The sequence below is a fragment of the Dendropsophus ebraccatus genome, chromosome 2 (genome assembly GCF_027789765.1).
Source record: "Dendropsophus ebraccatus isolate aDenEbr1 chromosome 2, aDenEbr1.pat, whole genome shotgun sequence".
In the NCBI taxonomy this organism is placed as follows: Eukaryota; Metazoa; Chordata; class Amphibia; order Anura; family Hylidae; genus Dendropsophus; species Dendropsophus ebraccatus.
Genome location: NC_091455.1, coordinates 145,931,884 through 145,950,970, shown reverse-complemented (window position 1 = coordinate 145,950,970; position 19,087 = coordinate 145,931,884). Strand labels below are relative to the sequence as shown.

The 19,087-nt window shown below is 40.7% G+C and overlaps 1 protein-coding gene across 1 annotated transcript in view; it reads left to right on the top strand.

Annotated features, from left to right (window-relative positions):
* BMPER (BMP binding endothelial regulator) overlaps positions 1 to 19,087 on the top strand; it is a 206,300-nt gene that overhangs the window by 179,084 nt on the left and 8,129 nt on the right. Inside the window, exon 14 of the mRNA XM_069958442.1 lies at positions 5,142 to 5,272. Within this exon, the coding sequence (XP_069814543.1) occupies positions 5,142 to 5,272 (131 nt within the window). The remainder of the gene's footprint in view (positions 1 to 5,141; positions 5,273 to 19,087) is intronic.

The window sequence follows — 19,087 nt, the reverse complement described above, 5'->3', positions numbered from 1 at the left end:
TCCACTGATTCTGTCTGAGCTTCACCTCTTGCAGCAGGGTATCTCACAATAAACAAAACGTTATAGCATATCTATGAGACTATATATGGATGGATGGAGAGCCCAAACAAAGCATTTGTATTGTGGCCCATGAACCTTAAGTTAAGCCATTACCGTTGAATCTGTTTGGAGAATACATGTTGTCAGTTATAAAAGTCAGCATTTTGCCTTTAGTGTAACTTTCACAATCTGGTGTCTGCCAGCAGAGAGGCTGAGTAGAGTTTGCACTGGGGTTAACAATGTCATCAATTGGGGGTCTACAGCCTGTGATCCCCAAGATTACTAGAACCAAATGGTTGCGAGACACCATAATCTCAATATTTAAGTCTGTCATTAGAATCTCTCTTGACTAGAATTGGGCTATCATGTCTTCTTAACTGGTGGGTTTTATAGGACACACTCTATTACAATAACATGTCACAATATGTTTTAGTGTGAGTCTTCCTTGTATGTGATAAACTGTATGTTGATGCACTTCATGCAATCAAAAGGCAAAGTTGTCAAGGTCGCTGTTACAAGAAGCTTAATTCACCTCTGCGATTTTTTTTTTTTTTACAGAACAATGAAATACATATGTATGAAAATACATACATAATTATTAACAGAATCAATTTCTGTTGTTGCATTGGGATCTCAACAACCGTTTAAAAAAATCATATTTCTAAGACAGCCATTTCTGGTCATAAAGAAAGTTAAACACGTTATAGAAGACCACTGCTGAGGTGATCACAGTATGAGTTGGCTATGCGAGGCCCAGACTTTCATTGACCAGATTGCTGGGTTTATTATTGCACTACAAGAGTCCAAAGAACACACACACAAAGGATCCTCATCATAACATTTAGCCCTGTGTGTTGTAGCAAAGTGTTTTCTCTTCCTTTCATGCCATGAATGTAGTGTCAATGTGTTCAGTTTAATGCCTACTTCCGACCAGTTGATATCCGGCAATGAGTTACAGTGCATGTCAGGCATCACATTCCCTGCAGTTTTCTTTACAGATGCTTGTAGGGTCTTCCTAGTTTTGACATTTTCACATAATAGATTTTTCTCTTGAGACACCAGGCAACGGAATAGAGAATATAATCCTAAATAGACATGTAAATTGATTAGGAAGTGTGTTACTCCATTGGTGGTCTTCACACTAGTTTCCTGTCTAACAAAATAAAACAAACTAATATACCGTGAATAGTATGTGCACAGTCCCTTTTTACACAATTTGTGGTATCTGAGGACCATAATGCCATGCTCATCCACAGTTAAATGCAGATTAACTCAAAAGTCAGAATTTAATTACCTATGAAAGGCACTTAATGCTATGGGCACCTTAAGAGCCATTTTGTTCATGAAATTAAAGTATTTTGTGACTTAAAAAATTAAAACAAAAAAAAAAAAACTGGGAAAAAGGGCAAAACTAGATAAGGGGTTTAGAACTAAAGATTATCACAAAGCTTTGGGTCACTAGTACAGAGAGCGCCTCAGAAAAGGGAAAAGAAAAAAGAAACCCTCATTAACTATATAGTCACTTAAGGGCCAATCTGATGAAATGTAAGAATTTCATATGCTCTCTGGGAGTTTGCAATAGAGAAATGTTGGCAGACGTAGAGTCAGAATGAAATGGAGTGCTACATGGGTGGGCTTGCACAAATTTCAAATGGACCTCGCCTGCTCCGTTCTTCCACTGAGATGTCCATAGCTCATTTCTATTGTAATGTATTCATGTAGCAGTGTGTTGCTTCAGTATTTTCGTAAGGATAATGAAGCTGAAATTATTTAGGAAACAGAAACGAAAACTTTAATAATGGAATCCCAAACTGACAAAGACGAAAGACATTTCAAACACCATTCATGTTTAATTCTTCAACAGACTACTAATAAAATGCAGAAATACAGTTTACAGTGACTTAGTAAATCATTCCCAGTTCAATAAGGTTCAGTAGACTCACAATTTGTTTAATAGAATATGCTTTGTTAAAAATTTTGCCCCACATGTATACTAATACATAGAGATGAGCGAATACGATTCAATCGAGATGGTATTCGATCGAATATTGCGGTATTCGAAAGATTTGAATTCAATCGAGTAGTGTGACGAATACGTAGGAAACATTTCAAAGCCCTCCCATCGCAGTTGGCGCTATTTTTAATCCAATCACCATGCAGGGAGGCTGTAAGGGACCCTGGGAGTACGCACGCAGCGCGAAAACGGCGTCTACCCTCATTGGATGGCTGAACCACATGACCTCAAATATTTAATAATTGACTTCCGCCTCTCGACCGCAGATGCGCTTTCAACCTAGCCAGGGAAAGATCTTGGAGCAGGGAGAGATAGATTTTAGTAGCGTTTTGGTTAGGCAGGCTTACTACAGAACTCAAAAGTCCTTTTCAAGGCTAATATCCAGTGAAAAAGTCATCTTTGAATGCAAAGCACTTCTCAATGCTAAGACATAGATGATATAACAGCAGCAGCAGCATCAGCAGCATCAGCTGTATTCATTCCAGTACCCTGTGTGTACAAGTGACTTATAGTGTCCCTGGTTTAGCCCACTAAGGGCACGTAAACGTTATACCTATTGTGCCAGTTGCCCAGTAAAAGGCAAGTGATACCTATTGTGCCAGTTGCCCAGTAGAAGGCACGTGATACCTATTGTGCCAGTTGCCCAGTAAAAGGCAAGTGATACCTATTGTGCCAGTTGCCTAGTAAAAGGCACTTGATACCCATTGTGCCAGTTGCCCAGTAAAAGGCACGTGTAGCTATTGTTCCAGTAGCCTAGTAAAGGGCACGTGTAGCTATTGTTCCAGTAGTCTAGTAAAAGGCACATCATACATACTGTTCCAGTAGCGTTCCTACAGCGTTCCAGTAGCGTTCCTACACGCGAATAACATGACATTCTACGGACGCACATTGGAATCATGTATGTAATGCTGCACAAGAAATACGAAGGAAATGTGTGAACATTACCGTAAACATTAGTAAAGCATTCGCAAATATTTTTTGTTCGCAACTGCGGAGAGTGGCATTATACTGCGATTTTAGGGTGTTAGGTGCACCCAGGCATGCTCCCCCTGATGTCACAGTGTCATTCCGGAGGTGTTGGCATTGTTTAGGGAGGTTACATGGGGGACTTGGTGACCTCCAAATGGTCGAATTTGGATTTCCAAGTGGCGAGAATTTTTTTTCCTATAGACTATAATTGGATCAAATATTCGTTCGAATAGTCGAATCTCAGTGCCTATTCGATTCTCTACTAATACATACAAAACTTTGTTGAGAGTAATTTTTGACAAATTTATTAAAAGATACATGCCTTTTAAAGGGTATACAGTATGTTGCAGTCTGTCGTGTGGCGGATGAAGGGTTGGGCAGAGAGTAAGTTGCATGGAAATTAGAGGACAGAAATAGAGACTGATGCTGGAAGTTCCCCCATTGAAGGCCACTTGTTTGGAGGCTATATAAATATAGTGGCTATTTCCCTCACTCATCTTTACCTTGTTCAACCCTCCAAACTTATCCAAACGTAAAGGAGTAATTCAAAGGATAGGGGATATCAAGCTGATCACTGGAATTACAAATGCTGGGGCCCCACCATCCTGCGAAGGGGACAGCAGCCATCCCCACAATAAATGGAGCTCTCACTGTACTTGCATGGCCATCACAGCCTGCATTGCAGCCTGCATCTTTTAATAAATTTGTCAAAAAGTGGCACCATGTGAAGTTTATTTTTTCCAGTGGTGGCACTGCTGGAGACTTAATGTAAATGATGTATATGAGCAATCGGCGCTCATTTACTGAGCCTATTACACGGCTCGATGATCGTTTACCAAGGGCTGCATGGACATTGTTAGCGATGTCCATGTGGCCCTTGCCTTAAACTGTTAATACATTACCTCTCCACGCTCCCAGTCTTCTGCCCTCTGCTTGCTTCCTGGCGCTGTGGCTGCAGCTACAGAGTGGTCTCTGAGCTGATAGGCTGCTAAGCCAATCACTGGCTGGGACCGATGAGGCCAGTGATTGGCTAAGCAGCCTGTCAGCTGAAAGACCGCTCTGAAGCTGCAGGTGTGGTGCCAGCAAACAGGCAGAGGGCAGGAGAAGATCTGGAGCATTGAGAGGTAATGTATTAACAGTTTATTCAATTGTTAACCATCAGCGCTATTACACGTAGCAATGTGCAAGGGCAACCAATGATTTTGGTGTATGACCATTTGACACGATCAACTGATGATCAACTGATCATTGTCTTTATTTGGCCAATTATTGCTCCGTGTAATAGGGCCCTTAAACTCTTGCTACCAGATTCTCTTATAGATTACAGCTGATTAATTTGGGAAGGATTAACCGTGATTAGCCTTTTTTTTCTGAGTGACAATTCTAGCTAAAAGTTACTATCCAAAGTGAACAACCCATTTAAAAGAAACTGACAGCACAGATATGTATACAGTATATCCGTGCTGCCAGTTTCCAGATGCTAATCACACAAGCATTTCATGCATACCTTCACTGCTGCTGTGTGATCTGGCATCTTCAGGATCTTTATTCCAGGCTGATGGTGTGGTTCTGTGACACATCTCAGCCTGCCCCCTCTCCTCCCCTTTCTGACAGGGGGAGGCAACCTGCAGTGGGTGGAGAGCGGCTGAGGCTGGCAGGGATGGTGCGGACTGTGTCGCAGACCCACCTCTGTGACACTGTAAGCCCATGGATAAAGATCTTTCTTGTTTGAAGATGCCGGATCACACAGCATTACTGAAGTAATATACTGTATGTGTTGCTTGTGTCATTGGCGTCTGGAAACTGCCAGCACAGATATATGCATATATGCTATTAGTTTTCCTTTAACTAACAGGCTTTTAGGTCTTTTAGTTAGTCTTCAACATAAGTTTTTCCATTTTGTTTTTTTATTGGTGTGCTTACCAGTATTGTAAAAGCATACACAGTGCAGTGTATTTCCCCAGTTGGTGGGATATATTTGATAACCCAATGTTCACTCTATCTAGTTACTATTATAAAGCTGTAAACACTACATGTACCTACTTTGTATTCATCATATACTTCTCTATCCTTAATGCATAATGCTTACCATAATCTTTATCTCTTTTATCGCTTTTAGATCATGTGTAACAGACATGTGTGAGTGCCCGGTACATAAAAACTGCTACTGTGAATCCTTAATAGCTTATTCCAGAGCATGTCAAAGAGAAGGTGTCAAAGTTCCCTGGAAGCCTGAAAACAACTGTGCAGGTATGGTTACTAGTACTTTCTAGAATGTAAATATACAAAAACAGAATGTAAGCTCACCGCTCAAGTTTATAAGGAAGTCCAAATACCTAAAAAAAAAAAAAGCATTGTGCAGCTGCATCCAGCTTTATGGGTAAATAAAACTAGAACTTTATGAGAAAAACATGTTTAGTTATATCAATGTATAATAAAAATGCACTATAAGGGTATGTTCACACTGTACAATTGGCAACAAATTTCCAGAGGAACCTATGATTAATTTATCAGGTATTCCGCATGACATTTCTCCTGCTAAATATGTACAGACCAATGGACTTCTGCTCTGTTTTTCACATGGTGAAATTTACACATGTAATGTAACACCTCGGATCACCACGGATTCGCTTTGACATGCCAATTCTTTGGGCGGATTTTGCTAGAGAAATCCCATAAAAGTCAATGGGGCTTTGAATTTCTGCTGTCCGTCTATATGCTGCAGAATATGTGTGGAACATGTGCAGAATATGCACAGAATTTATGTAAAATTCTGCAACTGTTCTGTGCCAGCTGAAGAAGAAGACATTTTTCTCAGAAAAAAAAAATTCCTCCTCTATTCCTTGACTATTGCAGGTGCAAATGTTTTTTTTTTCAGTATTTACTATGGATACAGTTAACATAGTAAATAGTAATTCTTTATTATGGGTTTTAGCTATCCTTTATACAATGCAGAGCTTGTTAACTGCAGCCACCACTAGGGTGAGATCACTATATGTGGATGTACACAGCTTCCTTCTAACTGTTTGGGAGTAATGTCAATATTCAGTGAGAACCCCTGAAGGCAGCTAAGGGCAACCAGATTTTTAACATTCAAGGTTGCTGTTACATGTAGCACTAGCAGCTGGTCCAATTTCCAGACTGCCAGTGTAGCAGGGCAATTGGCAGTAATTTCCTGGTGCTACAAGTTATAGGGTCCATTTACACAGAAAGATTATCTGACAGATTATCTGCCAAAGATTTGAAGCCAAAGCCAGAAACGGACTATAAACAGAGATCAGGTCATTCAGTAAAGCCTAAGACTTCTCCTCTTTTCACATCCACCCCTGGTTTTGGCTTTAATTTTTTGGCAGATAATCTGTCAGATAATCTTTCTGTGTAAATGGACCCATAGGCACATGGTAATGGGACTGGCAGACTATGTAAATGGAAGCAGCTAAGTGTCCCCATATGGTAACTATACCACTGTGTAGATATATAGCTGTCTTATGCATGACATTTAAGAATTTAGAACCTTGTAACTTTCTTCAAAATTTTGTCTACTTTAATTCATCATCTGCAGATCTACTTTTTACAGTGGAAATATAAATGTGGAAATGTTTCCTAATGTTTTTGTTCTCTAAGACAAAAACATTTATTTTTCATATTTTTATTGAAAATAGCAAACTTTGTGAGCTTTGTTAAAGGATTTGTGGAAAATATACCATAAAACTGCTCATGACAAGCAGTGAAGAACACACTCAAGAGGCAAGGAACACTGTAAGAGGACCTGTTCACTCTCCAAAGTGTAGTGGCTATTTGCTAGCAAAGTGGCAGTTTTATCATGTTTAATATAAGATAACACAATGTGAAATACTGTACAAGGTCTGAAACTGTTCTAATACCTTTTCATATCCCGCACATGCTAGCTGAGAGGTGTGTCCCTAGTTTAATTAAAAAAGAAAAATAATAATAATAATATAAAGGAAATCTGTAGCAATAATATTAATATGTTTATATTAAATAAATCATATTCTGCAGCCTATGTATTGTAATTGCATTACCTGGTTTTGACCACTGGAGGGAGAAGAGTCATTGTAGAACTGAATATACAGGTATTCAGTACAAAAAAGTGACAATTTACAGAAAAGGTCACCAGCCTTTTGTAGGTCATAAAAGACTCCAGAATTTGAGAGTTAGCATTTATCTACACTAAGCAGAAAATGTCCTAATAGATATTTGATCTAATGATATAGCTTTAACCTTAGTGCCATCTGCCAGTAATGCTATGACATCCAGGCTACCACTAGTAGTAATAGGTTTTAGTGCTAAAGTTAATGATACATACTGTAAAGATAATTTTAATCTAAAACTCTAAATCATCATTAAAATATGGCCCCTAGCTGTTAGCTGATGCTGTATGGGCCTTCTTTTTTTTTTTTTTTTCTGGCTTAGAGACTAATACTAATACTGTACATGGTTAGTCTAATGTTTGCTTATACAGCAGCCTAAATGAGATTTAGCAGGGGACATAGGCTGTGGGGTGGCTGAGTGCAATAGGACCACAGCTTGATCCAGGTTGGCATGAGGACTTCCACAGGGTATGCCACTCTCTGTGGGCTGCGCCAGTGCACAACAAATAGCAAAGGTACAAATTTCTGAGAAACAAACCCTCTGCAGTGTCTGCTCAGATGGATAGAGGGGTGCCAGGTGTTGGGACAATGAGACAGATAAAACAATGCACACACAGTTATATATACTGAATAACATGTAGATAAGTATCCATTGTAAGGAGGCATAGTTTCTTGTAATATTACAGATAAAACAAAGTTTGGAGCAGTGGACCCAAAAAAAGGCTAGGCTTTCATCTAGTCCTTTAAAGTAATGCACTAGTCCAAGGCTTCTTCACTAAAGGGTTGCACTGCACATTGGATTGAGAAAAAAAATAGCACTCACATATCCAAGTACAACACTCACTGTGTACAAGTTCTTGGGTAATTCTGTGATGTGACTGTCACAACATTTTTAGGTCTAGCCTGAAGCACTAAAAGGTTCAAAATGGGCTATGGGGCTCCTAAACAACCTTTTCCTCTTGTATCTCCTCTATCTTGTAATCCCTTAAAATAGACTAGAAATTACATTCCAGGACTTTGCAGGATATCTTTTCAAACTGTATGATGCTTGTCCTCTATAGCATACAAGAGGCTACAAGTGACGCTGGTCCTCTCCAGTATGGTAGAGTTTCAGATGAGCCCTTATGGATAAGGCTGCAAAAATATTAAAGCGACTCTGTACCCACAATCTGACCCCCCCCCCCCCCTGCCCAAACCACTTGTACCTTCGGATAGCTGCTGTTAATCCAAGATCTGTCCTGGGGTCCGTTTGGCAGGTGATGCAGCCCTGTGCCCAACGTCCGTGGCTTGGAGTATCTGTGCCCTAACTTTGCACCACCTCTCCATACCTCCTCCCCACCCTCTCCATCATTAGGAATGCCACTGGAACATTTTCTCCTGTCTGAACAGGTGCCTTAACGATCCAGCCCATGTTTAGTATTTACACAGCTGATGAATAGGAGACAATCTGCCTGGAGCATTCCTAATGATGAGGAGGGTGGGGAGGAGGGACAGAGAGGTTGTTTCAGCCTAATTCATACACAGTCTAAGCCCCGGCCGTTGGACACAGGGCTGCCAGTTTAAAAGTTGGGGGGGGGGGGGGGTCAGATTGTAGGTACAGAGTTGCTTTAAAGTATGCTTTTGCTTCCCTTTGAGTAGAGATTGCAAAAAGCAGACTAATCCCATTACATCCCCACCTTAGGAGAATCTGCAGTAAACTCTTCTGTCTGGCTAGACTGAAAATTCTACACTGGTTTCGTTTCCTGGGAAGAGATTGGCTGGTTTAAAGCACCATCCTCCAACTAACTGAAATGATCCTCAATGTAGTGCAATGTATTAATGCAAGTGAATGGGCTTCTCACTCACAGACATTTAAAAATGTGCACAACATCATATTCATATGGAATTAATAATAATAATAATAACAACAGTGCAAACCATTAGAAAACAGAGAAAATAAAGAAACAAGTCTGGCAACCAACATTTATGTATGACAGGAAAGTCTCGTCCCTCCCTCCCTCCCTCCCTCCCTCCCTCCTCCCTTCCGAGACAGCTGATATAAACAAGTCCCTAGCTTCAACTTTGTAGCCAGGAAGATTAATCATTAGCAACAAAACCTCAGATTAACTTTCCCAACCTTACAAAGAAGCTACAAAGTTGCAGATAAAGCATGCAAAGGACTTGTTTATATCAGCCGTCTCGAAAGAGAGGGGAAGAGAAAGAGAAGGAGAGAAAAGCGCACACACGTTTTTTTTTTGTGTCTTCAGCAGAAAGCGGCAGCTCAGAACTGGGTGATGACTGAATAGATCATAACAAGTATAGAAGTAATTGTTAGTCTCACCATGACTAGCACCATAGCTAGAACACTTTGTAAATGTGTTACTATCACTTTAAAAACCCTGATTGATCAAAACTTTTGACATGTCTGTGTGACATACAAAAACAGAAAAATTGTGCAGCAACCTGCAAGTGTCTGGACTTATACTCCCTCCAGTGTACACAAGATAAAAACCTGTTCTGAAGTTTCTTTTTATAAAAAAATAGGATCTTAGCAAACCATTTGATCAAATAAAATGTACGAACTCACCACGTAAAGGTGAACCCCAGAGAGTTGGTCCATATACTAGCAATGGCCTCTCTCAGACTATACTATAAGGGTCCTATTCCATGGGCCGATGGGGGCCCAATCAATAATGTAAACGAGCGCCGATCTACTAGTGAGCCTATTCCACGGCCGATAATCATATAGCAAGGGCTGCATGGACATCGTTACCGATGTCCTTGCAGCCCTTATTTAAACACCATACATTACCTACACATGTTGCAGGGCTTCTCCTGCACTCCTTTTACCTCCCGCGCGCAGCAGCAGCTTCGGTGTGGCCTATCTGAGCTTCTAAGCTGCAGCGGTCCTGGCCAATGATTGGCTGAGCAGTCTGTCAACTCAGACAGTCCGCACCGAAGTTGCTGCTGCGCGCGGGACCGTGAGGAAGAAGGAGCACAGGAGAAGTCCTGCAACATGTGTAGGTAATGTATGATGTTTGTGAGATCGACGGTCGCCCACCGCACATCACTTTTCCACGCAGTGATGCACGGTGGGTGCCCGATTATTTTAGGATTGAACCTAAATAAACGATCAGGAACAGGAACAGACTATAAACAGGGAACAGGTCATAAATGAAAGATTGGGATTTCTCCTCTTTTCAAATCTATATATGGGTTTGGCTTCAAAAATCTGTCAGATAAATTGCTCAATTATCTGTGTGTGTAAAAAATGGCAGTCAAACAGCCAAAAAAGACACTGTATTATCGTGGCCTAATAATGAGGATAAGGTTAGAGGATAGGTAGGCGTTACCTCACCTTTTGAACTGCAAGTGAGAAAATCTGATGCTGTCTGGTTCTGTGGGGTTCATAGTGGAATTTTACTGTAAATGTTTTGCTTTGTGCTCTGTAAATTGTAAATTGCTTTTCTCTCAGTATGCATATTGTATGCGCTCAGAGACACAAAAAATACATGTTTATTTCAAGATATCTTTATATTTAAGAGATTATTAAACAATCTTTTGTATCAATGCCAGTGCATAAAGAAACCTTTTTTTCCTCAAAAGTCAAATCTCTGTGCACAAAATAATTGGACTATTGTTAAACATTGTAAAGAAATTAATTGGTTTTCTGTCTCTTGCCAAGATCTGATTTATTATTACAGTCCAACAGCAGTGTGATGCCAACATGATAGATCACATTTGGCAATATAAAGAATACAGATAATAACACCACTGCTTTGTGACCTATTCCTCTTCAATTATCGCTTATAGCTCTACCCACTCACTCTAGAATACTGCTAGAATCTGGGAATCGCAGGATGGGAAGCATTTGAAAAACAGTCCTATATTTGTATATTCTAATACATTTTAACGTTCAGCATAAATCCATCAGTATGCAACATTATAGTTCATCAAGATTTCTAACCCAAAGAAACCTTCTGTGGCAGATGTAATAATTGGTATTCATTCTACTTCTTCTGCACCTATACTGTCAATATCTTACAAAAGGCTATAGGGCCTCACTCAAGGTCACTGAGAATTCTAAAACATGCTACACATTTAAGACAAGTCAATATTAGCATTCCTCTCTTGGTAAAATGCAGACCTGCTAAGATGCTAATGAATATTTGTTAATTTTGGTCTAATCCATTACTACAATTTTGTTAACTATTAGGCTGGGGCTACATGGCAACTCCCAGTCACACAACCAGAAACCACTTAGATGGCTTTTCCTATTGATTTGTATCAGCGACCAGGCAGTGCGGCACGGGATCTTGGTCATATGACTGGGAATAGCTGTGTAGCCCCTACCTTAACCCCTTCATGACCGAGTCCATTGATGCACGGATGTCCTGGACAAATTAGTAAAATGTTCCTCGACGCGTTCCAGAGCCATAGCGCTTTTATTTTTTCACCTACAGGGCTGGTTAGTTTTTATTGGTATCATATTGGTGTAAAAGAAAATATTTGATCACTTTTTATTTTTTCTAATATATAATTTTAAAAAATCAGCAATCCAGGTGTTCCCCCCCCACCTGTTTACAGTTTTTCCGCACGCTACGATAATGAATATTGAATCTGTGTATTTATTTTACATATTGTTTTATAATACTTTTATTGGGGAGGGGGGGGGGGTTATGAGGTTTTTTTAAAAACACTTAAAAAAAATTAATTGCATTTTTTTAAATCCTTTTTTTTACAGTTAAATATGCAATCATTAGATTGCATATTCTGATCTATGTTATGCCACTGATGTGTGTGGGGCAGCTCTCACTGCAGCAGTCCTGCACACATCAGACCCCTCTGACAGTCAGGAAAGGATATATACCTTCTTGCTGCACTGGGTTTGTGCAGCAGGAATGTATATATACATATTGCTGACGTGAAGGGGTTAAATGAGTACTCTGAATAAGGTAAAAAATAAACACGTTTGGGGGTCTTAGTTCTGCATTTCATGGTCATACTTCTTGAGTAGTTGCTCAGTACTACAACCCAGAATTCATTGCCTTCCATCAGCTGTCCATCACAGCTGTTCATTTTTTCAATTTCCTCCTCCAGCACTAGTTATTGCAGAATATCTTATTTCACTGCAAACTATTGCATAGTGAGGATGCAGAACCTACTGCATCATTCATCACAAGATAGTGTGTTGTACTCACAATTCACTGCCCCTAACTGTCCCATTTTTGGTATCTATGTATCTGTGTGTATGACAGAGATATGAGAGGCTGGACGGTCTGGTCAGAGATCGTAACATCACTCAGAGGAAAGGGCTAGAGCTCAGAGAAAACATCCATCCAAGCTTCCTGTGAAATCAGAAGATGATGCGTTGTCTACAAAGAAAGGGAGAAGTCAAGGAGCTACAGACAATACACATTTTGCAGTTCATCAATTTTTCATTTCCTGCCAGGGGTGAATCACGTGAAGCTGCTCTGAAGCCAGTACTATTAGTGATAACCAGGGCCGGGACAAGGAGTTTTGGTGTCCTAGGCAGAGAGGGCAAATTGCCCCCCCCCCCCAACCCAACTTTATCAGAATCAGCAGAATAGAGAATCGACAGAATCAGAATAGAGCAGGGCGTGCACAGACATTGTCACAGACCCACCTCCCTGGGATAAAAATGTTTATAGCAAGACACAGGATCACACAGCAGTGGGGAAGGTTTGAGACAGCAGTGCTCCCCCTGTGCCCCCATGTAGTAGACAAGCCCTCTCTGTGCCCCCATGTAGTAGACAAGCCCTCTCTGTGCCCCCATGTAGTAGACAAGCCCCCTGTGTGCCCTCAAGTAGTAGACAAGCCCCCAAAGCACCCCATAAATAGGTTATAAATAGGTTTGCCAAATATGTGCCCCCATATAGTATAGGAGATCTTCTTTGTACCTCCATCTAGGTAGGGTGTAGTAGTGGAGGTATAGTGGATGAGGGGTGTAGTAGTGGAGGTATAGTGGGTAAGGGGTGTAGTAGTGAGGTATAGTGGATAAGGGGTGTAGTAGTGGAGGTATAGTGGATGAAGGGTGTAGTAGTTCAGGTATAGATTAGTGTTGTGTCAGTACATGCTGGGAGTTGTAGTGTTGTCGCAGGTTAGCTGTCAGTACATGCTGGAAGTTGTAGTGTTGACACGGGCTGACAGCTAGCCTGCAACAACACAACTCCCAGCATGCACTGACAGCCTATGACAACACTACAACTCCCAGCATGTACTGACAACCTGTGACAACACTACAACTCCCAGCATGCACTGACAGCCTGTGACAACACTACAACTCCCAGCATGTGCTGACAACCTGTATTTGTAGTGTTGTCATAGGCTGACAGCTAACGTAACTCCCAGCATGTACTGGGATACACATACATACATACATACATACATACACACATTCATTCACTCTCACACATACATACATACATGCATACATACATACATACACACATTCATCCACTCTCAAACATACATACATACATACATACATACAAACACACACATTCATTCACTCTCACACATACATACATACATACATACATACATACATACATACACACATACACACAATTATTCACTCTCACACATACATACATGCATACATACATACATACATACATACACACATTCATCCACTCTCAAACAAACATACACACACACACACACACACACACACACATTCATTCACTCTCACACACACTCTCCCAAGCAGACACTTATATTTCATGAGGGATCTCCTTACATCTTCCCAGCACCTGCATCTCCTCTGTGCTCCTCCTTCTCACCGACACCATGCTCCTGCCCCTCCCTCTCCTCTGTACGGACAGGAGACAGAAAGCCATAAGGTGAGGGGAGAGCGGTGAGACCTCCAGACAGCACAGGGGAAAGAGCAGGACTAGAGATGAGCAAACCGGGTTCGGGTTCGAGTCGATCCGAACCCGAACTTTCGGTATTTGATTAGCTGGGGCTGCTGAACTTGGATAAAGCTCTAAGGTTGTCTGGAAAACGTGGATACAGCCAATGACTATATCCATGATTTCCACATAGCCTTAGGGCTTTATCCAAGTTCAGCAGCCACCGTTAATCAAATGCCGAAAGTTCGGATCGACTTGAGCATGCTTGAGGTTTGCTCATCTCCAAGCAGGAACCCAGACTGCAGCTTAGTGAGAAGAATAGGTTTGTAAAAGTCCGGGTGAGCAGGGGGCAGGATGGATGGGTAAGTAAATTAATTACTTACCCATCCAGACTGCTCCCCCTGTCATTTTGCGCCCTAGGCCATTGCCTACCCCTGCCTACTCTGCCTTGGTGATAACAAAATATTAGAAAGTTAAACATCTTGGGGTTATTTATGGGGGTATTATTGAAATACAATTAAAAGCAACTCTGTACCCACAATCTGACCACCACCCCCAAACCACTTGTACCTTTGGATAGCTGCTTTTAATCCAAGATCTGTCCTGGGGTCCGTTCGGCAGGTGATGCAGTTATTGTCCTAAAAGACAACTTTTAAACTTGCAGCCCCGTGCCCAACAGCTGGGGCTTAGAGTATTTGTGCACCATCTTTGCACCATCCCTCTGTCCCTCCTCCCCACCCTCTTCATCATTAGGAATGCCACTGGAACATTTTCTCCTGTCTGAACATTGCACAGGTGCCTTAACGATCCAGCTCATGTTCAGTTGTTTTTTAGGACAATAACTGCATCACCTGCCGAACGGACCCCAGGACAGATCTTGGTTTAAAAGCAGCTATTCGAAGGTACAAGCGGTTTGGGGGCTCAGATTGTGTGTATAGAGTCACTTTAATACCAGATAACCCACTTTAATCCCAACCCCCCTCTCTATGCAAGAGACCAGTTACATCTCTGGCTGATACAATTTTCAGACATCAGCTGTCATCCCTAGAGATTTAAAGTGACACTGTCACCCCCTATTTGCATTTTGACTGCTCTCCACAGGTGTAAAGGGTAAATGTTACAGCTTTCATTACTTATTTTATATCACACCTCATGGTGCTTGTTCTGGTAAAAAGTCGTTTTTATCACCTGTGGATTGGTATATGTGGGCGGGGCCTCACGCCCTATGTGCCACATCGCTCCGCCCCTAGCGCCAATTAGCCAATTAGCGGCGATCACGGATGGGGGTAGGGCTAAGTGGCGCTAGGGGCGCAGCGATGTGGCACATAGGGCACGAGGCCCCATCCACATATAACAATCCACAGGTGATAAAAACGACTATTTACCAGAACAAGCACCATGAGGTATAATATAAAATAAGTAATGAAAGCTGTAGCATTTACCCTTTACACCTGTGGAGAGCAGTCAAAATGCAAATAGGGGGTGACAGTGTCACTTTAAGGCTTGGCTCACACTAGACTAATACGAATGAATTTTTACCTAGTTATTATGGCCACGAACCCTGGGCCTGCTGTTAGTTTGGGACATCGCACCCAACGTTAAGTTCAGAACCGTGATTATTATATGAATGTAAAGATACATCAGTATTAGGTTAGTATGAACTCAGCCTTGAGGTCCAGAATTTCTTTTTTCTCCCTATGTGTTCCAGGTGTTCTAACCTTTTTATCGAGGTAGCTGTTCAACCACATCTGCTGGAACTTAATTCCATGTATCTACTGCTCTTTCAGTACAATAATATTTTCTCATGTTGTTTCTGATCTTTTCCCCAACTAACCTTAAATTGTGTCCTCTTGTTCTCGTGTTCATTTTTTAAATTAGAGATGAGCACAGCCAAGTCAGCAAAATTTGCTTTGTTAACTGCGGCCATTGATTAGCTGAGCTGATTTACACTCGTGTCTCGAGGATGACAGCCCACTCAGCCAATCACTGGCCGTAACGCTGTCCCTTAGTCAGTAATTGGCTGAGCGGGCTGTAGGTACCTGAAGATACAGAAGAGAACACCAGGGGAGCGTAGACTGGTATAAATTTGTTAAGGTTCAGTTCACGAACTTTGCAAATTTAGCGATCAAAATTCGCAAACAACGCAAACCAAAATTTTAAAAGATTTGCTGTGGAGTTTAACACCTTAATGACAATGGGCATACATTTACACCCCTGCAGCCTGTGTCTGTGGGGGTCCCGATCGCATGGCCTGACTGCCGGATGTCCCTTACCTTCCTCCGTGCAGTCAGATCTTCACTCTTCTGTGAAGGCAGGCTCTATCAGAAGATCACTGATCCCTGATCAATGTTACTGATCTAATATACATATGTAAAAGTCCCCTAAGGGGACTATAAAAGTGTTAAAAAAAAACACAATAAAAGTTTTAAAATATGTCGCAAAGCCCCTTCCCATTTTATACATAAAACACATAAAAATAATAAAGCTAATTAACATATAATATACCGTACAGTGCGTAATCTTCTGATCTATTAAAATAAAACAATATTGTTCCCGCATGGTCAACAGAGTTAACAAAAAGCGGTAAAAAACAGCTTGCTTTTTTAAAATTACATTTTATGTATAAAAAAAATCAATAAAAAGCGATCAATACATCTGATCTAGAAAAACTGATGCCCCATATGACCCCATAGGTCAACGGGGAAAAAATAAAAGCACTATAAGAGTCACAATAGGCCCATTTTAAATATACCTATTTGCAAAAAAAAATAGTTTTACTGCTAATAAAAATAGTAAAACATTAGAAAACCCAGTAAACATGCATATTGCTGTGTTCAGACTGACCTATAGAATAAAGAAAAAATGCCAGTTTTAACATTAAGTGCATTATGTAAACATGGAACCCTCCAAAATTAGCAGAATCACATTTTTTGACCCAAATTCACCCCATAAAGATATTTTGGGGGTTCCGTCATTCATTTTATGGCAGATTGAAAGATGCCATTACAAAGTACACCTGCCCCTGAAAAAAACAAGACCTCACATGGCCATGTAGGTGAAAAAGAAAAGCTAGAAGAGTCTTAGAAAGCGAGGAGGAAAAAACGAAAATGCAAAAGTGACAATTGGCCCGGTCCTTAAGGTCATTTTAGGCTCCGTCTTTAAGGGGTTAGGGGAAAACATTAACATAATGTTTATACTTACCATTCCTCCTAAGTGCATCTTCATTTGAATTTCCCACCCATATCGGACCCCCAAAGCCCCAGTCGGCGTTTTCTTTTCTTCTGGGCTCGGAGGCTGAAGACTGTCAGATGGCTGACAGCTTGCTCAGCTCTGATTAGCGAGTCTTTGAGTCTGACAATGTCGTGGAGGGGGCTGGAGACTGTCAGCTTGCTGACTTATCAGTGACTTTAAAGGGACACGGTCACCTTCAAAACAATCTGCAATTTTTATCTTTCTATGTTCTTGCATTCTTTTGCTATAAGCCACAAATGAAGGAGTCTTAAGTAGTCCTTTCCATTATATTCTTGAGCAAAGTAGTCCCCTCTATGCATCCACATGGTCAGTTTGTAGGCTTAAAGTGGGGGAAATACAGAGGAGTAGGAGACTACAAATTACAGATTTGGAATCTGCATCCTTTATCCTACTCACAGATGAATTTAGTTTAGGGTTTTGAGGAGGGGGGGTTGGAGGTGCAGAAGACCCTTCCACTTTATAACTTATCTTTCTTTTTATAGTTATATTTATATTTATGCCTATTGCTCTTTATTTGGGAATGATCATATTGCAGCTGAAGGGTATATGAGGTTAAAAGGTTAACACTTTTATCTATAATGATCATCTAGGTAGTCTGCTCTAGTCTGACTTCATGGGTTCACTGGCTAGTGGACACTAATAAATACAGTAATACAATTAGCAGCTGGAGGAGTGAGAATGGTCTTAATATTCACGTTTCTCTACACACCTTTTACTTTGAAACATTAAAAATTATACTTTATAGTTACACAGGAAATCTGGGTTCAGTGGGCTATGTGGCCCTTTGCACCTTCGAATTGTATTTTTTTTTTTTAATATTCCCCAATATCTGGTATTTGACAGAGAAATCTGTGCTTATTGACCCATCTCTTGTCTGTCGGACATTTTTAAGGTACTCCAGAAAAAAAAAGACTTTTACCCCTTGTACTATAGATGTTCTAGTAAAATCACTGTTGAACGATAATGCATAGTCTTCCTTTCGGCTTATTTCTACTACACTTCACCATCATTGACATTCACAAATAAGAAACACTTGGACACCTATACAAATCTGACTTGCCTTGGATCGAGTTTTTTTTTTTTTTTTTTTTAAGCTACATCACATTATACATATATTTGCCCTGCATGTTCTCCCATAATTGGTTTCAGTTTTTCTTGACAGCTTTCCCTGTAATGAGAAACCAAAAACAGATACACTGGAGATTAGAAGATTTAGGTCAGCTAAGGAGAATATAATGGAACATAAATGGGGTAATAGCTACATCTGTAGATCTGGTGACTTATAGAAAGACTCGTGCAGACTGGCCAGGCCACTTGAGAGCTATATAGCGCCTTTTCAACAATTTTTATGGTTTGTTTTATTTGGCTATGCAATGGCATTTTTCATTGCTGGAAGGTGTTAATTTTAGTGGAATTGAATAACAGCTCGTGCTTAAGTGTGCCAGTGGTCCCTTTCGTCTCCATTTTAACAGGACTAAAAACTTTTTTTTTCACATCTGCCTGATCGCAAATGCACGGCCACGAACATCTGTCTTCTTGAAGCCTTTATTTCCTTTTCACCACATCCGACTTTATTCTGACAGCTGAAACACAGCAGCTTGAAGGATTCTCATTACTGTGAAAAAAAAGAAGTCAGAATTGGGCGAGGCATAGCCATGATGAATTCAAGATTTTCTTTTCTTTTTTTTTCATTCAAGTTTGAAAACAGTTTCAACACATGCTAGTCTATTGGCACAACACAACCCATGAATAGCTAAGACCTGGTACCAATTTAAGGAAAGACAAATAAGCTTGTTTCCTGTACTTCAGGCTACAAATCCTTCTAGCTCCTCAATAATTACTACGTA